General features: G+C 40.5%; 1 protein-coding gene across 2 annotated transcripts in view; it reads left to right on the top strand.

Moving 5' to 3' along the window:
- Positions 1-1,940: 1,940 nt before the first annotated feature.
- Positions 1,941-19,762, top strand: part of HACD2 (3-hydroxyacyl-CoA dehydratase 2) — a 113,594-nt gene continuing 95,772 nt past the window's right edge. The window contains exons 1-2 of one of the 2 annotated variants that reach the window (XM_028091311.2): positions 1,941-2,136; positions 4,775-4,892. In XM_028091311.2, coding sequence (XP_027947112.2) covers positions 1,976-2,136; positions 4,775-4,892 — 279 coding nt within the window. In that variant the 5' untranslated portion in view covers positions 1,941-1,975. The remainder of the gene's footprint in view (positions 2,137-4,774; positions 4,893-19,762) is intronic. The other variant, XM_028091312.2, reaches the window with a different exon arrangement.

Here is a 19,762-nt window from a genome sequence, read left to right as displayed (position 1 = left end):
AACGAAGCCCTCTCCCCACTTCCAGTTCCCGCTTTGGAGATCCCTTACATTCCTGCAAATTTAATAATGGTTTAAAAATAACATCATTTTTCTCAAGTCTTTGGGGGGTTTTCTTGCTTGCCTTTTTTGGGGGGGCAGCGGAATGTGGTAGACTGTATAATGGCCCCCCACAAAGGTCCCTATTCTAATCCCCAGTATGTTACTTATATGGCAAAAGGGGCTGGGCAGGTGTGATGAAGTTAAGGCTCTTGCTATGGGGAAATTTATCCCAGAATATCTGGTTGAACCCAATGTAATCACAAAGGTTGTTTGTTATAAGAAAGCAGGTAGAAGTTCAGAGAGGGCAAATTGAAATGATGCAACTTGTGAGCCAAGGAATGCCAGCAACTTCTAGAAGCTGGAGGAAGTAAGGAATGGATTCCCCCTTGGAGCCTCCAGAAGGAACAGTTTTGCCTGCACCTGGTCTAAATCTAATTGATGACTCAACCTCTCCACTTCGATGTCTAATGTAAATTTCAAATTCAACACGTAAAAAACAAAATTCCTGATTTCTGCCTTCAAAATACTTTCTTCTATGATTCAGTTCTTCCAAGTTGCTCACAATGTCTCCTTTACCGCATACTCCACATATATCCACAAATCTTATCAGCTCTTTTAAAGTATGTCCAGAATTCAATTAGGTTTCCATCATCTCAGTCACAACCACTCTGGCCTAAACCAACACTATGGCCTGGATTACTGCAATAACTTCCTAACTGATAACACCTTTCACCAACTAATACAGATTTATTTTCCACCAGCTCCCTCTATATGGTCTCTGGGAGACAGAACACTCTGCCTCTCATTCAGTGCCAGGAACCCCAGTGCAAGCTCACAGACGCTCCACTTACTAGAATGGATAAATATTTTATACCACTACGTATACAGCAATTCGTTTAAGATGTGTGTGCGAAAATTAGCTGCAGGAGCCTTTTACAAATTAAAAAAAAAAATCCAGAACAAAGCAGTTAATGAGCAAGAGGGGTCAGCTGGCTGAGGCAGTTTCCATAAGCCTTCCCTGTTTACCTCAGTAGACAGGTTTTCCGTTTAAGCCAACACCCTTTTGACCACTGTGGGTGGAAAGTTTCTTGCTCCACTCGGCACCTCACCCTTAGCTGACGGCCTAATCACCTCGTCCTCGTCCTGCCTTGGCAACAGGTGAGCCCACGTGGCTTCAGGCTGGAAGATGCACTTGAACCTTCCAGACCCTCATAAATGACACTGTATCCTGGACCACACGTACGACTTTAGTCAGACAGAAAAAGGGGCAAACTTCTCGTTTACCTTCTCCACTGTACTAGTAACTTAAAATTTAAAAGGCAGGGAAGAAACCTTCGAAGACTGAACCTTCAACCTAGCTGCTGGTGCAGGAGCCGAGAGTAACCCCTGGAAAGCGTATTCCTCGCCGGACTCTGAGGTTGATGGGAAGCGATATCTGCGTCAATTACCCTGACCCAAAATGGCAGGTTATTCGATCACGCGCATAGCGATAAAGCTAGAGCCACTGGAAGAAGTAAGATAAGAAGGGAGAACGAAAGCAACATTTTCTTGCTCCATCATGGAGGCAGAGTTTATAAGGAGAAAAAAAAGTCAAGGACGATGAAGCACCCAGATGTTAGGAACCGCGGGACTACCGAGGGAGACCAAAGGCGACTCTGAACTAATCCAACATGGCGCCAGAGAGAATAACCCGGAGCGGAAAGAGGCGACGATTACCGTGATCCAAGATGGCGCTGGCGTTTGAAACAAGCCGAGAGGCGGGGAACGCCAGGAGTGTCTTTGCCCTCTTTCAAGATGGCGGCCGCCGTGGGCGCTGTCTCTGGCTCCGCCCCGCGGCCTCGGCCCCGCCTCTCCCTCGTCCCTCCCTCCGCCCCCTCGCAGTGCCTTGTCCGGGCGGCGGTGTTCGCGCAAGGAGAGCGTGCTCTGGGCACTTGACATGGCGGCAGCGGCGGCTACTGCGGCGACGAAGGGGAATGGGGGCGGGGGGGCCCGGGCCGGGGCCGGGGCCGGGGAAGCTGGCGGCGCGCGGAAAAAGAAGGGCCCAGGGCCTCTGGCCACGGCGTATCTGGTCATCTACAATGTGGTGATGACGGCGGGGTGAGGCCGGGACTCGGGGAGGCGGGGAGCAAGCCGGGCCGGGGAAGGGGCTTTGCGGCCGGCGGAGCGGCCGGGCCCGCGCGCAGGGCAGCCCGGGCGGTGGGTGTTAGGGTCCGGGCTCCGGGGCACTGAGGGCAGCCTAGTCGGCCCAGGTGCCTGCCCGGGACTCCCGCCTGGGCGAGGGGCCGAGCAAGTTCTCCGGCTGGGTGTGCCCGAGCTGGAGTTCCCGGGCTCCAGGGCGGCACGGGGAAAGCCGCCCTGGCGCTGGTCCAAAGGCCTTGGGAGGACGGGTGGGCTGGTCAGAGGTCAGTCCGGGGGGCGGGGGGGCGGCGTGCCGGCTATCCTGCAGCGCCGAGAGCCCCGGCGGCAAGTCACGAATGCGAGCCGTTTCCCCTAAGGGGAGTAGAGGGAGCTGTGGCTGCAGAGTGACCATTAAATATTTAGGCGGCTGTTTTCAAAATCCGGACTGAGCTTTAATCTGAAAGGTAATGGAAAAGCGTTCGAAGTTTTTGACCAGTGACATAAGCAGAGCTGTGCTTTAAATGAGTTGAGACTTTCTGGAATGGATTGGGGTAGGGAAGGTGGAAGGCAGAGTTATTGGGGATGAGGGGAATACACCCTCTAAACAGGTTTTACCTCCTCTTGTTTCTCCCTCATTTTAGTCCATCTCTTGTCACAGCGGGTTTTTAGTTCTAGTTCTGACACTATCTGTGTGACCTTGGATAAATCACTTTGCTTTTCTTGTCCTCCGTTTTTCATCTGTAAAACTAAAGAGTTTGGATTAGGTGATCTTCAGGGTTCCTCCAGTTCTTTGATCCCATAGTTTTGGTGCTGAGGATCGCAGGATCAGACTATTTGTTATGTTTTGTTTTGTTTTTTTTAAGATTTTGTTTTTAGGTAATCTCTACACCCAATTTGGGGCTCCAACGTACAACCCAGAGATCAGTAGTCGCTTGCTCTTCCGACTGAGCCAGCCAGGCTCCTCTGTTATGTATTTTTGAATTGTATTCATCTGTAAAAGATTTTCCCTAACATTTTATTATGAAAATCTTCAAAGATGCAGAAGAGTTTAAAGAACTGTAGGGTGAACATCTAGTTTTATTTATTTTTAAAATAGGTACTACATTGGCAGGTGCAAAATTCAAAATATACCCAAGAGCATACAGCGAAACTCTTTCCTCTCACCCTTCCCTTCCACCCAGAACCCCTCCCCCTAGGTGCTAATTTTGTGATTCCCTCAGATGCTGATGAAAGCAAATATGTACACACACTCCCTTTTTCACACAAATGCTAATGTCACATTAGCATTTCAGCACCTTGCATTCTTCACACACATATATAGGGAGGATTGTAGACTTGATTGCTTCATTAGAAATGGCTGGTGTTGAAGCTTAGGTTCAGGGAGGTTGTGACTTTCTTGACTAGCTTGAGATCACTGAACTTGTTAGTAACAGATCTGGGTCTAGAGCCTGTTTCTCTTGGTTCACAGGCCAGTGGAGAAATAATAAAGATACAGGTTTTCTTTATTGCATAAATGGTCAGAGAGTGATTTTTAAAAGAACATTTCAGGAGTTTGTACTTGTAGGCAAGGCCATTAACAAGAGCATTAGACTGGAGAGAGATTTTAGGGTACACTGGGGAAGAAAGAAAGAAGCCTTTATTCCTGGGTGATGGAGGATGGGGAGTGGTGTCTTAAGCCAAGAAAAGAAATTGGGATTTTGAGAAGAAAGTAGTCTTATTTTTTTGGTAGGTTGCTAATACTGGGACAGTTACACCATTAAGGAATTCATTTCTTTTACAAATTCTTGACATCTTTGTATGATAGTTTCTGGAAATAACATAGACCATATATCCCATTGCCTCGTTAGGATTGTACATTTATTTAGGTGAATCTATTACTGCTTTCAAGGAGACACCTTAATAATAAAGGTCCATTTGTTTCACTATGGAACTTAAAAAATTATAGGGCCTGAGAAATTCATTTTTGAGAAGGATAGAACAGAAATGTAACATTCTCATTGATATGCCTGTTTCCCTGTTTAGTGTTTTGTATTGATCTGGCCTTTTTTTACTGAATTGGTTGTGGGAAATTCGGCTAAAAAATTTTTTTCTTTAAAAAACCATCCTTTTCTTATTTCATTCGCAATTTTAAAAGAGTAGGGTATGGGTGTGTTTCTGTGAGATACTTGTGAAAACAGTTTAAAACATCTTTCCTCCGCCCTGTTATTATTACAGACCCTTTGACTGCACAGGCCATTTAAAATTTTCCTTTAACAGCTTTTCTCTTGTCTTAGATTTCTGGCACTTAATTTAGCTGCTCAAAGACCAATTTAGCTTATTCTCTTCATTTTGGCCTTGTTCTCAACAGGCAAGTTTGCCAAAAAGCTGAGCTCCAGATGGGTGAGGTGCCACTGTGTTTTTGCAGAGCAGAGCACTCTTGGTTGGGTGCTGTTGGTGGTGCAACATTTCTGTGCATTACAGCTTGGCATTTGAGGGCCATAGTTGATAAATCTGGGCTACTGATTCTTGAGGTCACCTTTAGCAGTACCTGTTGTCGCCAGATTTTCTGTTACCCCCAGTCCTACTTACCTTTTTTTTTTTTTCTTTTCCTGATTGCTCTTTTTCCTCTTTCTCATAGGTGGCTGGTTATAGCAGTTGGTCTGGTCAGAGCATACCTGGCTAAGGGTAGCTATCATAGCCTTTATTATTCCATTGAAAAGCCTTTGAAATTCTTCCAAACTGGAGCCTTACTGGAGGTAGGTCCTGAGATTTGTTGTTCTTATTGGTTTCTATTGTTAAAAATTTGAAAACTTGCGTCATAGCATACTATAACGTTGATGACTAGATTATCTTTTTGTCAGTCTAGATAAGGTAAAATCTCATTTAATTTATGTTACTTGGAATATGTTTTACATTCAGCTTCTATTGAAAATCAAATGAAACAAGCTTAAAATAGGATTTTTTTTTTAAATTCTAGGGAAATTGTAGGAAAGTATTAGCAAACTCATACTTTCAGCAGCCAGCTTATAATGGAAACAGTGAAGCTGGTGAGTGTAGGATGTCAGACATGGTAGATACAAGAAACAGTAGAACCTGTCTACATACATCAAAAAATTTTTCTTAAATAAATGTTCATTAGTTTCCCTGTATTAAGAGTAACATATCTAGTCCTGTCTCCTGAGGTCAGTATATGTTAGCATTTTTGAGTTGCAAGTGACAAAGTATTTTGAACAAAAAAGGAATTTACTGGCTTTATAAGATAAGATAAAGATTGGTAAAGGGTTAACTTACCAAATCAAAGGAACCAGCTCAGGAATGAGACCCAAGGATTTGACATTGCCAGACTCTTTCCATCTCTCATCTCTGTTTATGTCTGTTTCTCTTTGAATGTTGGTCTTAGGCTCTCCTACTGCAGACTGCCTTCTTCCATATGGTAGGAGAGGGGGGAGGAGTTATTTTTCTCGGCCTCTGTGTCACATTTCTAGGGAAGGGTTCTGATTGGCCTTACTTAGACCAGTCACCCTTGCCTGTGATGTGAGATAGTTGATTAGCCAGGTCTAGGACATATGCCCCTCCTTCAGGCCAAGGGACTATAGGCTTTGTTAATGGAAAAGGAGGAATGGGGTAGCCTTGGGCACACAGAATCAATAGCTACTATAGTTCATAATGGTAAAAAACCTTCAGGTTGCAGCAAAAATCTGGTGTTCACTTTCATTTCACTTAGCCTCCAGGGCAAGCCCATCATGACATTTGGAAGGGTATTACCTTTTACCTCTGGGAAATGACGTGTAACACCTTAACCTCTCACCTTCACATTTGAAACAGAAAGTTGTAGTTTTCTTTTTTTTGTTTTTTCTCTCAGAAAGCAGAGGTTTCAAAACTGTCCATATTTACACATCTTAGGCAGATGGTATGGGGAAGTGAGCTTCCAGCTGCGAATCGAGGACCCATATTCTAACTATGCTGGTTTTATCAGTTCTGTGAATTTGAGCAAGTCATTTATCTCTGTCCACCCTTTCTTCTCATTTGTGAAATAATTAGGTTAAAGTAGATTTCCAAAGCCCCTTCCTGCCTGATGGGAGGAATTTTGAGAGAACTTCAGCAAATCCTTGTGTGGGCCATTTGTTAAACTTAAGAGTTTTAATTTTTTTTTTTTGGAAGGTGCCAATAGTAAGTAAATAGTACTTTGCCTCTCAGAGCTTTGGCCAGCACAATTCTCTCCAGCTATAGAGAAGCAAGTTTGGGGCCAGGCCATGAGAAACTGCCCCAGGGCTTGACATGGTATGCAGTTGTACCCAATTGGAATTCTTCAGTGATTTAAAGGGGTTCTATCTCCCTAAGCCTTTGTAATATTAGAAGTATAATTTTTTAAATTTCAGTATGTCTTAGGGAAGGTAGTGACATTAATATGTTTTACAAAATCCACTCAGGAGCCAAATCTTAACATTTTGAAGGATTAGCCCATTTATCCCTATAGAATTTTTAACAGGGATTTAAGAAAACATTTTGGATTTTTGGTTTTATTTCTGTTATCCCCACTCAGAACCAATTAGGTGACAAATCCTGGATTTGATTTTGGGAAAAGGACTTTGCAAAATGAAGTGAGGACTCCCAGGAATGGCAGGGAATTAGCTTTGCAGTTGTCATGGCAATATTGTCATGGCAATAGACCCCTCAGCCTGGGGCAGGAGAGCAGACTTATGAAAACTGCATCTCTTGAGTTGTCCGTTAAGGAAGATTTCATGCCTCCGCAACCTATATCATATAATAATTACATGTGCACAGTGTCGTTGAATTACAGATTAGTTATCCTGGGAATTATTCATGTTTGACAATATATCTTGTTTGCAAGAGGAGGAAAGGAGAGAATGATTCCGGGGAGGTTATTCATTTATGTCTCTGTATGTTCAGTGTCATTATACCTTTTTTTTTTTTATTGAAGTATAATTAACATACAGTGTTAATAGTTTAAGGTGTGAAATAGAATAATTCAGCAGTTCTATCCATTACTCAGTGCTCATCAAGATAAGTGTATTCTTAATGTCCTTTATCTGTTTCACCATCTCCTGCCACCACCAGTTTTTATTTTGTATTTAAGAGTCTTTTGGGTTTTTTTTTATTTCCCAACATTCTGTCTTTGATTTTTATTTTCTGTCTTTTTTGCATTTTTTTGCCTTGTTTTAAATTATAATTCTAATAGAGTTAACATACAATGTTGTATTAGTTTCAGGTGTACAGTATAATAGTTTAACAATTCTGTATAGTACTTATTACTCATCATGATAAGTGTGCTCTTAATCCCCATCATCTGTTTCACCCATTCCCCCACCCACCTTCCTCTGATAAGCACCGGTTTGTTCTCTACAGATAAAAATATGTTTTTTTATTTGTCTTTTTTTTCTTTGTTTGGTTTCTTAAATCCCATGTATGAATGAAATCCTATGGTACTTATCTTTCTCTGATTTAGTTCACTTAGCATAATACTCTCTAGAATCATCCATGTTGTTGCAGATGGCAAGATCTCTTTTTTATGGCTGAGTAATATTCTGTTTGTGTGTGTGTGTGTGTCACATCATTGTATATGTATACCACTATAAATGAGGTTACTAACTTGTATTTCTGTATGCTGAATTTTTTTTTTTAAGATTTTATTTATTTATTTGAGAGAAAGCACGAGGACATGAGCTGAGGGAGAGGCAGAGGGACAGGGAGAGGGACAAGCAGACTCCCTGCTGAGCACAGAGCCTGATGAGGAGCTTGATTCCAGGACCCTGAGATCATGACCTGAGCCAAAGTCAGACACTTAATGGACTGAGCCACCCAGGCGCCCCTGAATGTTATTTGTTAGTAGGTTTTGTGGGAGTTTGCTTAAAAAACAAATAGGGGTTACTTGTTGTTTGCAAGAAACTTCAAATTTTCTTAGGAAAATGTAACATTATGCTTTTCAAAAGATTTAACATTTACCAGGCAAGCACAAATGGGATGGAGTAGTATAAGAAAATAGGTGATTTCACTTCTGAGGAAATTAATATTTTGCAAAATGGGTGCAAAGATATATTGAGTCAGGGATACAATAATATAGCTTTTTTATAACGTGGACACAAATCCTAATTTTTTTCTACATACTCACTGGAAAACGTCTTGAGTGTATTTTATAGATAATTTTGCAAGTTACTCCACAGGTGATCATTTGATTAAGTATGTATTTGAGTTGTTGTAATGTGTGCTATGGATGTTGAGCCCTTGCTAATAAAGAGCTTAAAATCTTATTGGGTAGATGATTATACTAGGGCTCTTGGCTGGAGATTACAGAAACCTCCTTAAGCAACTTGGTAGGGGACTTTGTTATGAGTGTACAGGATGTCCCATGGAGTCCAAGGACAGGGATGCAGCCTGCAGGGAACTCCGGGATTCCTGCTCCACTTCTTATCTCTGCTGTTCTCAGTTTCTTTGTCTCTGATTCTTTCTTCTCTTCTTGCACACTGGTTGTCTGGGTTTCTTAGTCTACATGGCAAAAAATGGTAGTAACCAAAAGCTCCTGAGATTTCCTCCTGCAATCAAGAGATCAACTAGTTGGAAATAGACTCCTATTCCCAATTCCACATTCCCAGTGAAGGGCCTAATTTGTCCATCTTGAATCAGGTTCTCACTCCTGGACCAGTCACCTGGTAGGCAGGAGCAAGGTCACATTAACCATATAGAAGTTGGAGGGAAGGGGTAATGTCTAGAAAAAGGGGTACTAGGTGGAAAGCCCAGTAAGTATTTATCGAAGTATTGAAACACAATACAACCAACATCATAATGTACAAAGTGATTTGTAAATTGACAGAAAATAAAATATACTGATAATCTCGTAAGCCAAGGGGGGAATGTATGAATAAATATGGTGTGTCTTGAGTTGAATCTTGAGTAATTTTGAAAGCTAATTCACAGAGGTAGCAAAAAATATATTTTTAAAATGTCATTCGTGGATGAACCAATTTCCATACCATAAAGTTAATGAATTACTGACACATGTTATGACACAAATGAATCTTGAAAACATTGTGCTATGTGAAAGAAGCCAGACACAAAGCACTACACATGTACGATTCTATTTATATGAAATGTCCAGAGAGGCAAATCCACAGAGACAGAAAGTAGATTAGTGGTTGCCAGCAGCTGTGGGGAGGAGAGAATGGGGAGTGACTGCTAATGGGTACAGGGTTTCTTCTTAAGATGATGACAGTATTCTGGAATTAGTGGTGATGATTGCAACCTTGCAAACAAACTAAAGACCACTGAATTGTACACTTTAAATGGGTGACTTCAGTGGTATCTAAATTACATCTCAGTTTTTAAAAAATTCTATAATGAGCTGTGGATAAGTTTTCTTCTTCATTTTTTTTTTTTTTTGATCTGTGATATTCATTGATAAGGATAAGTTATCTTTCCGGCTTTGTTAAAGTTGAGTTAAAGATTAGAATTTGGTAGGGATACCTAGATGGCTCAGTTGGTTAAGTGTCTGCCTTTGGCTCAGGTCATGATCCTGGGGTCCTGGGATCGAGCCCCGCATCGGGCTCCTTGCTTGGTGAGGAGCCTGCTTTTCCCTCTGCCTCTGCTGCTCCCCCTACATGTGCTCACTCTCTTTCGCTCTCTCTCTGACAAATAAAATCTTTAAAAGAAAAAAAAAGATTAGAATTTAGTAGATTGATGCTATATTATGACAGTTTAAAATTATTTCTGAGAGGGGCGTCTGGGTGGCTCAATCAGTTGAGGGTCCGACTCTTGATTTTGGCTCAGGTCATGATCTCAGGGTCGTGGAATCGAGCCCTACATTGGACTCCATGCTCAGCGGGGGAGTCTACTTGAGATTCTCTCTTTCCCTCTCCCTCTGCCTCTCCCCCCACCCCTGCTCTCTCGTTGTCTCTGTAAAATAAATAAATCTTTAAAGAAAAAGAAAAAAAATTATTTCTGAGAGAATCTGGATTTACTTAACATAAGACTGTAATTATAGCAAAGACACTTTAAATACTCATGATTGGATATGCCTCAGTGAGCGGCACTGTGATTCCGTGGTTTAAGGACTGCTCTGCAAAGACGTTAATTGTTGAGACTGATACAGACCATCTTCAACATATGTACATTGCTATATGTCTCACTTAACCAACCAGTGTCTAGCTGGGAATGCCTACTAGACCACAGGAATTCCCTTTCCTTCCCATTCTCTTCCAGATCCTTCTATCATTTAGAACCCCCTCACCTACAAAAAGAAAGGGGAAAACACCCCAGTCTTATTTGTGATCTTTTGCTAGAGTTGGTCTAGAGCTGGGTCTGCAGTGGCAGAACTGGTTCCAGAGAGGCAGTGGAGGAGAGTAGACACCTTTTGTTGTATCTTCTTACCCCACTACCCCTTTCCAAGCCCCGTCTCTCTAATCTGCTCTGATTCGTTGTGCCTCACCTCACAACTCTCTTCAGACCCTTTAATGACATAATCAGGAAGCTGATTTTGAGTATTTCTCTAAAATATGGCAAAATGTTAAGAACTTGTAGTGTCCTTAAGAAGGAGGGGGCTCCCATCTTGTCTCCCTGCTGGTTTTTCTGTGTTTGCCTCCAATACTAGATGACTTTTTTCCTGCAGAGATACTAGGAGGTTAATTTCTGTGGCATTATTAATACGATAGTATGCTTGAGGCACATCATTGGTCAAGTTTACTTTTGTGTACTTATCTGGGGACACGACCACCCTCTGTAATATTTTCCCTCCTTGTGAAAACATGCTAACTTTCCAATAATAATCTTAAAAAGGAAATTTTGAAACACAAGCTATATGTACATTTTAGGCTACCTTTATTATGAAGACTTAAGAAAACAGACCTCTAAAAGAGACTTCTGAAAAGCTAGCAGAGCAGTGATAGTGAGGATATCTAACACAAACAGAAAGGACAACAAACCACAGACAAGCCAGCTTCAAAAACAATGTGAAAACCAGAGATAAAATAGAACTTGGTATACCATTAATAAGTGTCACAACATTTGAAGGGAAGAGGGAGCCTGTGGGAAATGGAGCCCACCCACACAGGCCTCACTGTTTGACAACTCAAGCAAATAGAAGAAAATTGACAGAACATTCAAACAGGTAAGACAGCTAATGGCTTTAAAAAGGAATGGGCAGAAATTTTTTTTAAATGAAATGAAAAATATTGATGGTATCAGTACAAGGCAGGAAGGAGGCCATAGTGCAGAGAAATAGGTGATACTAAAGAATAAGAAAAAGGTAAGAATTCCCAGTTACAGTCTAAGATTAAATAGATTACAGAGCAGCTATTGGGAATGTTCAGAGTTCGCCATTTGAAATGTAAAAAAGAAAATTACAAAATATGTAGTGCCAAGTGGATCAGGGATATTATGTGTTGGTGGACTAGCTAATTTGTGAATAATTATTTGAATAACAGAAAAACGAAATATATGGGAAAGTAATGAAATTCAACAGACTAATACTAATGTAATAGAACTGACATATCTCGAAAATGGATTTTGGATATGCAACTTGTCAAAAAGTAAGGGTACCAGCAATAGAAAAAATTAGAACATGAAACTCATAAATAATCAGGAAAAATTCTAGAAAACTTTTCTGAACTGAAAGACCAACTCAGTATGGTTATTGAGAGTATATGGAGTTCCACACTGGAGCTGTTTTTCAAGAAAAAAAAAATCCTTTCCCTTCTTGGGCACCTGTACGTTAAATTTTTAAACTCAAGACAAAGAGAAGCAATTTCTAGCAGAAAAGAGATCTTAAAATATAATAGTAAGGGGCGCCTGGGTGGCTCAGTCGGTTAAGTATCTGCCTTCGGCTCAGGTCATGATCCCAGGGTCCTGGGATCGAGCCCCATATCGGGCTCCCTGCTCAGTGGGGAGTCTGCTTCTCCCTCTCTCTCTGCCCTTTCCCCTGCTTGTGCTCTGTCTCTCCCAAATAAATAAATAAAATCTTCAAAAAAGTGTAATAGTAAAACAGCCTAGGACTTTAGACTTTGAAGAATAAAAATATCCTCATGAAATTAGAAAGTGTTAGGTTCCTAGATAACCTTGCAATTTCCTACAGATGGAGACATTTTGAAATACCTACAAAAAGCATTGAAACTTTGAAAGAACCTTATCAAAGGGTATTTAACTCTTAGGTAAATAAATAAAATTAACCAAGTGTTCAGATTAGCATGGTCCAATAGAACATTCTACAGTGACAGTGTTCTGAATCTGTGCGGTTTGATACAGCAGCCACTAGTCACATGTGGCCATTGAACCCTTGAAATGGGGCTGGTGGGGCTGAGAAACTGAGTTGTTTTGTTTTTTGTTTTGTTTTGTTTACAGTAGGCTCCAACATGGGGCTTGAGCTCACAACCCTGAGATCAAGACATAAGGTGAGATCAAGAGTCAGGTGCTTAACCAACTGAGCCACCCAGATGCCCCAAGAAACTGAGTTTTAAGTTTTACTTGTTTTTAGTTTAAATTTCAATAGGCACCTGTGGGTAGTGGCCACTGCATTAGACAGCATGGCTTTAGATCCTGATACAGATTGCAAGGTGTCCATTTGGAATTTCATCAGATAATTCAGATCTTACCCAAGTAGAATGAAGTGGGAAGGAGAGTAAGCCAAGGAAGAAATTGTAAATTCTATGTCACTTCAGAGTTTAACTTCCTAATTCATAAGGTGAAATAATGAGAATAATTATTAAAATATGTTGATCTTTTTAGATTAGGAAAAATCATTAGGAAAAAAGCAAATTGCAGATACTGGAAGAGGTATGGAAGGATATATAGTAAATTGCTACATGTACTTATTCCCATGGAGGGGTGTGGTATTTGGGGAAGAATAAAAGGGAAGTTCTCTTTGCTCTCTATACTTTAGTGTGTGCTTATATATCACTTCTGTGAATCTTGAAATAAAAAGGAAGATATAATAATATAAAATGTAATACATTATATAATCGAAAACAAAAATGGGAAAAACAAGATTAAAACGTTTTTTTAAAAAGGAAGAAAAATAGATTATCTTGTGATTTAAAGTGAAGTACACATGAAAAGTACAGAATTTTACATCTGTTGTTAAAAAAAAGAAAAAGAAACTATAACAGTAAACCTATAAGATGACGGAGTGTAATATAAATGCATCATTTCTAATGTTTATACAAATAGACTCATTAATTTTTTCAAAATAAAAAGTTACAGTGATGGTTAACAGTTTAAAAAACAAAATTCAGCAACCTGTTGCTATGAAAGACAAGTTTACTGGAGGACAAACCAGTCTGCCATGACTGAGCATACAAGAAAAGCAGGACTGCCCAGTTACAGCAGAAGATAAAGTTGATGTCAGAGCAGAAGCCAAAGAGAAACTGGCATAGTTCACAATTTGTCATGCAGGAGGAACATGGCAAACACGTTGGTGGAATTAGTTGATGGGTAGATGATTGTCATAGAAAAGCTGGCAGAAATGTTACAGAAGTAAAATTAGAATTGTACTTAAGTGTCACAGTATATGTAAAAGAACACCGGAGACAAGAAATCTGGGTACTGAGACTTGGTTTTGCCGCATGGTCTTAAACTCTCTGCGGTGGATACGCTGGATTAAATGACCTTAAGTTTTTCCCAGGGATGGGTGTGTGTGTGTGTGTGAAGATTTTATTTATTTGGAGAGAGCAAGCTGGGGGAGGGACACAGGGAGAGGGAGAGAGAGGATCCCACCACCCCAAGATCATGACCTGAGCCGAAATCAAGAGACACCCAACCAACTGAGCCACCCAGGTGCCCCTAGTTTTTTCCCAGTTTTAAGTTCAATAAGGGTTCAGCATTTTACTGTCAGATTATAAGAATAAAGCAGGTAATGAATTAACAAATTATAGAGCTGAACATAGCAAGAAAGGTAAAAATAAATGAGAAAGAGCAAATAATGGTAATTAAGGAAATTTCACCTATTTTCTCCTTTAAAAATGGATGTGAAAAGATTTTGAAAACAAGTTTGGACTGGAGTCTGAGGGAGTACAATAAATACCCCCTTTTTCTTATGTTCTGAACATTGAGAAATAAAGGAATTGCATGAGGATCCTAAAAATCAACTTTGTTAGCAATAAAGGCCTAGCTGGAGGCTGTGTGTTTGTGTGCAAACTAAATGGGTTTGCTAACTGAACTCCAGAATTAGATCACCACCCACCCTGCCCTAGGCAGCAGCAGCCAGGGTGGCATGGAGTAAATACAGAGCTTGGAGTTCTTTGTGAAAACCCCAGGGTAGAGGTGAGTTGAGCACTCCCCATTTATTCTTCTCAAATTTACTGTTCAGATGAGTCATCCTTCCTTTCCTGGGATAAAGTGATTAACAGAGAAATATTTGGGAGAAAACTCTTCTCATAGAAGGCAGAGAAGGGGAGAAAGGTGTTTCCCTCTAATCATAAGTGCTGTATATACATTACAGGGGGGAAAAAAAACCCCGTAAGCATAAAGAAGAAAATGCATGGAGTCAATGTTTTGACAGAAAATGGAATCATACATACATATGGTATGAGAATTTTTCAAAACTAGCCAGATACAGGTAAACAGAACTCAGGTGAGTTCTGGACCTCCCATAACATGAGTATGGTAGACCTGTCTTAAAGCTGCCCAGCTCAGGAGATTTTTGTCCTCCCTGGAAGTTCTCCCAGTTTCATGGCTGGACCTGTCTTTCCTGATAGCAAGGGCATCTCTACACCCTGACTCCCTCTCAGGCCATCGCTGGCTGGTCCAGGGGTGCACACCTGACCCATACTGCACTGGTCAGATATTTTTCTCCCAAGAATTTGGAATCTTGAGTTGAAAGAGATTGGGGCCCACTGTAGCCCAGTCATATTAAATCCATGAGCTACAGTTGAGGTCTCCAGAGCTGCTTGGGTTCCAATTCCTCTTGAGATTTGCTAAACTTTTTTGTAAGAGTGTTTTGATTGCCACAGTAGAGTTGCTTTGTCTATATGTCTTACAACACCTGAGAGAGTCCCAACTCAGTAAAGGTTTGTCCTGCATCTGCCCTGGCTTTTGTATATCCCCCCAGGCTAACCACTCTATAAATACAAATTGACAGTTTTATAGTACATATTGATACTAAAATATCTTCATGAGAAATTAAACCAAAAGCTTATTAAGTTAGAAGGAAATTGTTATCTTAGTGTCCTTTTGCTGCATAATAAAGATATCACGAACTTAGCAGCTTGTTTTTAAAATAGCATTCATTTATTAACTCATGGTTATGTGTCAGAAGCTGGGCTTGGCTCGGTTATCCACATAGGGCCTCACAAGACTGAAATTAATGTGTCATTCAAGCTGGCTCTTAACCTGTGGGCTCTAGGGAAGAATCTGCTTCTAAGCTCATTCAGCTTGTTGACAGAATCCAAGTCTTGTGCTTGAAGGTCTGAGGTCCCCCGTTCCTTGCTAGTTGTCAGCTGGAGGTCACTTCCTGCTCTGCTCTTATAGGGCTCACCTTGTTGGATCAGGTCTACCCATATAATCTCCATACCTTAAAGTCAGTTGATTTGGGACTTTAATTACTTTTGTAAAATCCCTACACTGCAGTACCTAGATTAGTGTTTGGGTAACCAAGGAACAGGAATCACAGGGAATCATCTTTAGAATTTGCTTACCACAGTTGATAAAAAGAAGGAACCTAAGTGAAATAAAGACACCATCTCAAAATAATTGAGTAATTTGTTCACTCTGCAAATTGTACTCTATAAGAATTACATTTCCAACTTGCATATTTAGCTGAAAAGAATTTCAGTGCAATAGTGTTGTTACTGCCAATGCAATGAAACGGACTGAAATTATGTAACAAGATTTGAGATTCCTGTTTAGACTTCAATTATTAAGTTAGTGAAGGTACCTGAAATACAGGGATCTCGTTGGATTTTTTTAAATATAACTTTTAATAATATTTCTTATTATTGCCTTTTTGGGGACCACCATAGTTTTTCAGTTTTATCCTAAAACTATCACCAGTCTATTATACAACTGCTTTATTGCCTCTTGCAGTATTGGTTTGTTTGTTTTTATCTAATCCATCTCTTCCTTGTTGCACCATTCACAGAATATGGGCAGATGGGCTTTCTGTGATACTTTTTTTTCTTTTTTTAGATTTAATTTTTTATTTGACAGAGAGAGATAGCAAGAGCAGGAACACAAGCAAGAGGGAGTGGGAGAGAAAGAAGCAGGCTTCCCACCGAGCAGGGAGCCGGATGTGGGGCTCGATCCCAGGACCTTGGGACCATGACCTGAGTTGAAGGCAGACGCCTAATGACTGAGCCACCCAGGTGCCCCTCTGTGATACTTTTTTCCTACCCTGTCTTGTGACATAACCTAAAGGATTATTTTGACACCACACTTAGAAAAAATAAGACCAGGCTCATTCATGATGATATTGTACTTGCATATTTTTTTTTTTACTTTGTTATTTACTTTGGCATATTATTCTAACTTCAGCTAAGATTACTTTCCTATGTCCATTACTATCTTAATACTATTTTTTATTCTAGTGTTGGTCTGCACCTCTGCTCTTTTATTGTTCTATACTAATTCAAAGTGCTTTCTGATACTCTTATTTTTAAATCCAAACTTATTTGTCATAAATTGTCACATATATCTGACTGCTTTATTATTCCCCCAAACATTTGTATAGTGAAATACATATTTTAAAAAATAAATTACTTTCTATTTCTTCTTTCCATATCAGAACATTGGATTTTTAAAAAATTTTTGTTTAGGTAGATTCTGTCACCTGTGAATTTCATTTGAGGATAGAAGAGGCATTATAAAATATATGTGATTAAAAGGGGGAGATTGGGCCTACTAGGACTAAGACCTGTTATTCTGTCACAAAAAGAAAAAATGATAGCCGTCAAACACTATACAGTTGACCCTTACACAACACAGAGGTTGGGGCACCAACCTCCCCTGCAGTCGAAAATCCACATATAACTTTTCACTCCCTAAAAACTTAACTCTTAATAGCCTACTGTTGACCAGAAGCTTTACCAATAGCATGAACAGTTGATAAACACATATTTTGTGTGTTACATCTCTTCTTTGATGTATTTTTACAATAAAGTAAGCTAGAGAAAAGGAAATTTTATTAAGAAAATTAAAAGGAAAAGAAAAATGCAGTTACTGTACAGTATACTAGTAGAGTGAGGCACCACACATCACCTCATCCTTACCCAAAGTTAGTGAAGATGGTTCTGGGAGTGACACCCGCTCCGTGCTCCTCTTCCCAGGAATGTAGGAAACCTCATTCCAGGCACGGTTCAGGGGAAGTCGAAGAACCGGTGAAAGCAGAGCTTCTCGATAGGTCACTTGCTTCACCTGACCCCCTTTACATGGTTCTAATACAGTTTCTGCTTGTGGGAAATGCTAGGAAGCTTTGAAAGGCCAGTTCCCCTTGAGAATTAGTTCCCAACCTCAGAGAATTTTCAGCACCTTGGACAGCCCCCCCCCCCCCCCCCCCCCATCTCTGCAGGCTAGATTTCTGCTTGGTGCTACCCTGTCCCGAGTTCCTGGAACCCTTACTACGGGAAGGCAGGTTATCATTCCGTGATCCTTGAACAACACTGGCCAGTAACTGGCCCTGCCACTTTGTTAGGAATCCCTCCCCAGGGCCAGTTCCTTTGCACCTCTTAGCTGAAGACCTCAGTGAACTGAGCTTCCCCCAGGTGGGTGGTATGGTGATGAATGCCAGGAACAGGCAGGAGCCATGCTGTCCCAGCCTTCTCCACATCTTTCCTCCAACTTCCCTTCCCTTCTAGTCATTTGGCAACCTCTGTCTTACTTGTTAATCAAAATATGAAATATGTATTTGGGGCGCCTATGTGGTAAAGCATCCAGCTCTTGGTTTCAGCTCAGGTTGTGATCTCCGGGGTCATGAGATCGAGCCCTGTATTGGGCTCCATGCTCAGAACGGAGTCTGCTTAAGACCCTCTCTCCCTCTCTCTCTGCGCCCCACCCCGTGTTCTCTCTCTAAATTTGAAGAAATACGTATTTGTTGAAAAAAAAAAACTGAGTGTAAGTGGACCCGTGCAGTTCATGCCATTGTTGTGTAAGGATCAACCATATATCCTTTTCTATAATGTCCCATTGTTAATCAGCCTCCTGAGTGGACATCTTACCACATACATGGATAGGTTTTCTATCTGTGTACTGTTATCTGTCTTGTCTCAGCATGCTCTTTATTCATGTCTTTTGTTCCTCATTTAAATCTACAGACATCTTTTATTTTCCTCAGCTTTACAGCAGGAGGTCCAGATTATCTTGTAAGATTCACACAGTTGAGATTCTTAGCGGCGTTTTCTTTTGAAAAAGATAAGATTTGCAGTATAATAATTCTTTTCTTATCAGTTATCAACAAATTTGTGAAGGTTGGTTTTTTTTAAGATTTTATTTATTTGACAGAGACACAATGAGAGAGGGAACATAATCGGGGGAGGGACAGAGGGAGAATCAGGCTCAGGGAGCCTGATGCGGGGCTCGATCCCAGGATCTTGGGATCATGACCTGAGCCGAAGGCAGACGCTTAACGACTGAGCCACCCAGGCGTTGATTTTTTTAACCCAAGCTTCTTTCACTCCCCCTCTCCCCAAAATTTAGAGAATTAATAATTTTTGAGGACATAGTCTTATCAGGAATATTTTAGATGAGCCAAGTCTTGTCAAGTTATGGTTTCAGCAGATATCTTGTAACTAATAAACAATGAAATAATATGATAAAATCAATAGAGTAGAAATAGAGCCTCAATTCTGGACATCACTTACTACCTTTTTCCAAACCATGAGCAAAGAATATCTTTACACTTATTTGTGTCTTTTTTAATTTCTTTCATGAATGTCTTATAGTTTTCAGTGTACAGGTCCTTCACCTTGGTTAAGTTTATTCCTTCATATTTTATTCTTTTTGGTGCATTTGTAAATTAGATTATTTTCATAATTTCTCTTTCTGATGTTTCATCATTAATGTATAGAACACCACAGTTTTCTCTATATTGGCTTTGTATCCTGCAACTTTACTGAATCCATTTATTTATTAGTTCTAACATTTTTTGGTGGAATCTTTAGGATTTTCTATATATAGTATCATATCATCTGCAGATAGTGACAATTTTACTTCCTTACCAACTTGAGGCCTTTCATTTCTTTCTCTTGCCTAATTACGGTGGCTAGGATTTTCTTTTTTTTACTTTTTTAAGATTTTATTTATTTATTTGTCAGGAGAGAGAGAGAGAGAGAGCGCACAAGCAGAGGGAGAAGCAGGCTCATCGCTGAGCAAGGAGCCCCATGCCGGACCCGATCCCAGGACCCTGGGATCATGGCCTGAGCCAAAGGCAGACACTTAACTGACCGAGCCACCCAGGCGTCCCGCTGTGGCTAGGATTTTCAATACTCTGTTGAATAAAATTGGCAAGCGTACACGTTCTTGTGTTTTCCTGAACGCTTTTCACTGCTGAGTATAATGTTAGCTGTAGAATTGTCATTTAGGGCCTTTATTATGTTGAGATATATTTCCTCTGTACCTACGTTGTTGAGAGTTTTTATCATAAATGGATGTTTAGTTTTGTTGAATGCTTTTTCTGCATCTACTGAGATGATCA

Source organism: Eumetopias jubatus, unplaced genomic scaffold (assembly GCF_037043125.1).
Source record: "Eumetopias jubatus isolate StellerSeaLion01/CBP00866 unplaced genomic scaffold, mEumJub1_p1.0 scaffold_1, whole genome shotgun sequence".
Taxonomy (NCBI): domain Eukaryota; kingdom Metazoa; phylum Chordata; class Mammalia; order Carnivora; family Otariidae; genus Eumetopias; species Eumetopias jubatus.
The sequence above is the reverse complement of the archived record's forward strand: the minus strand, read 5'-3'. Positions and strand labels throughout refer to the sequence as shown.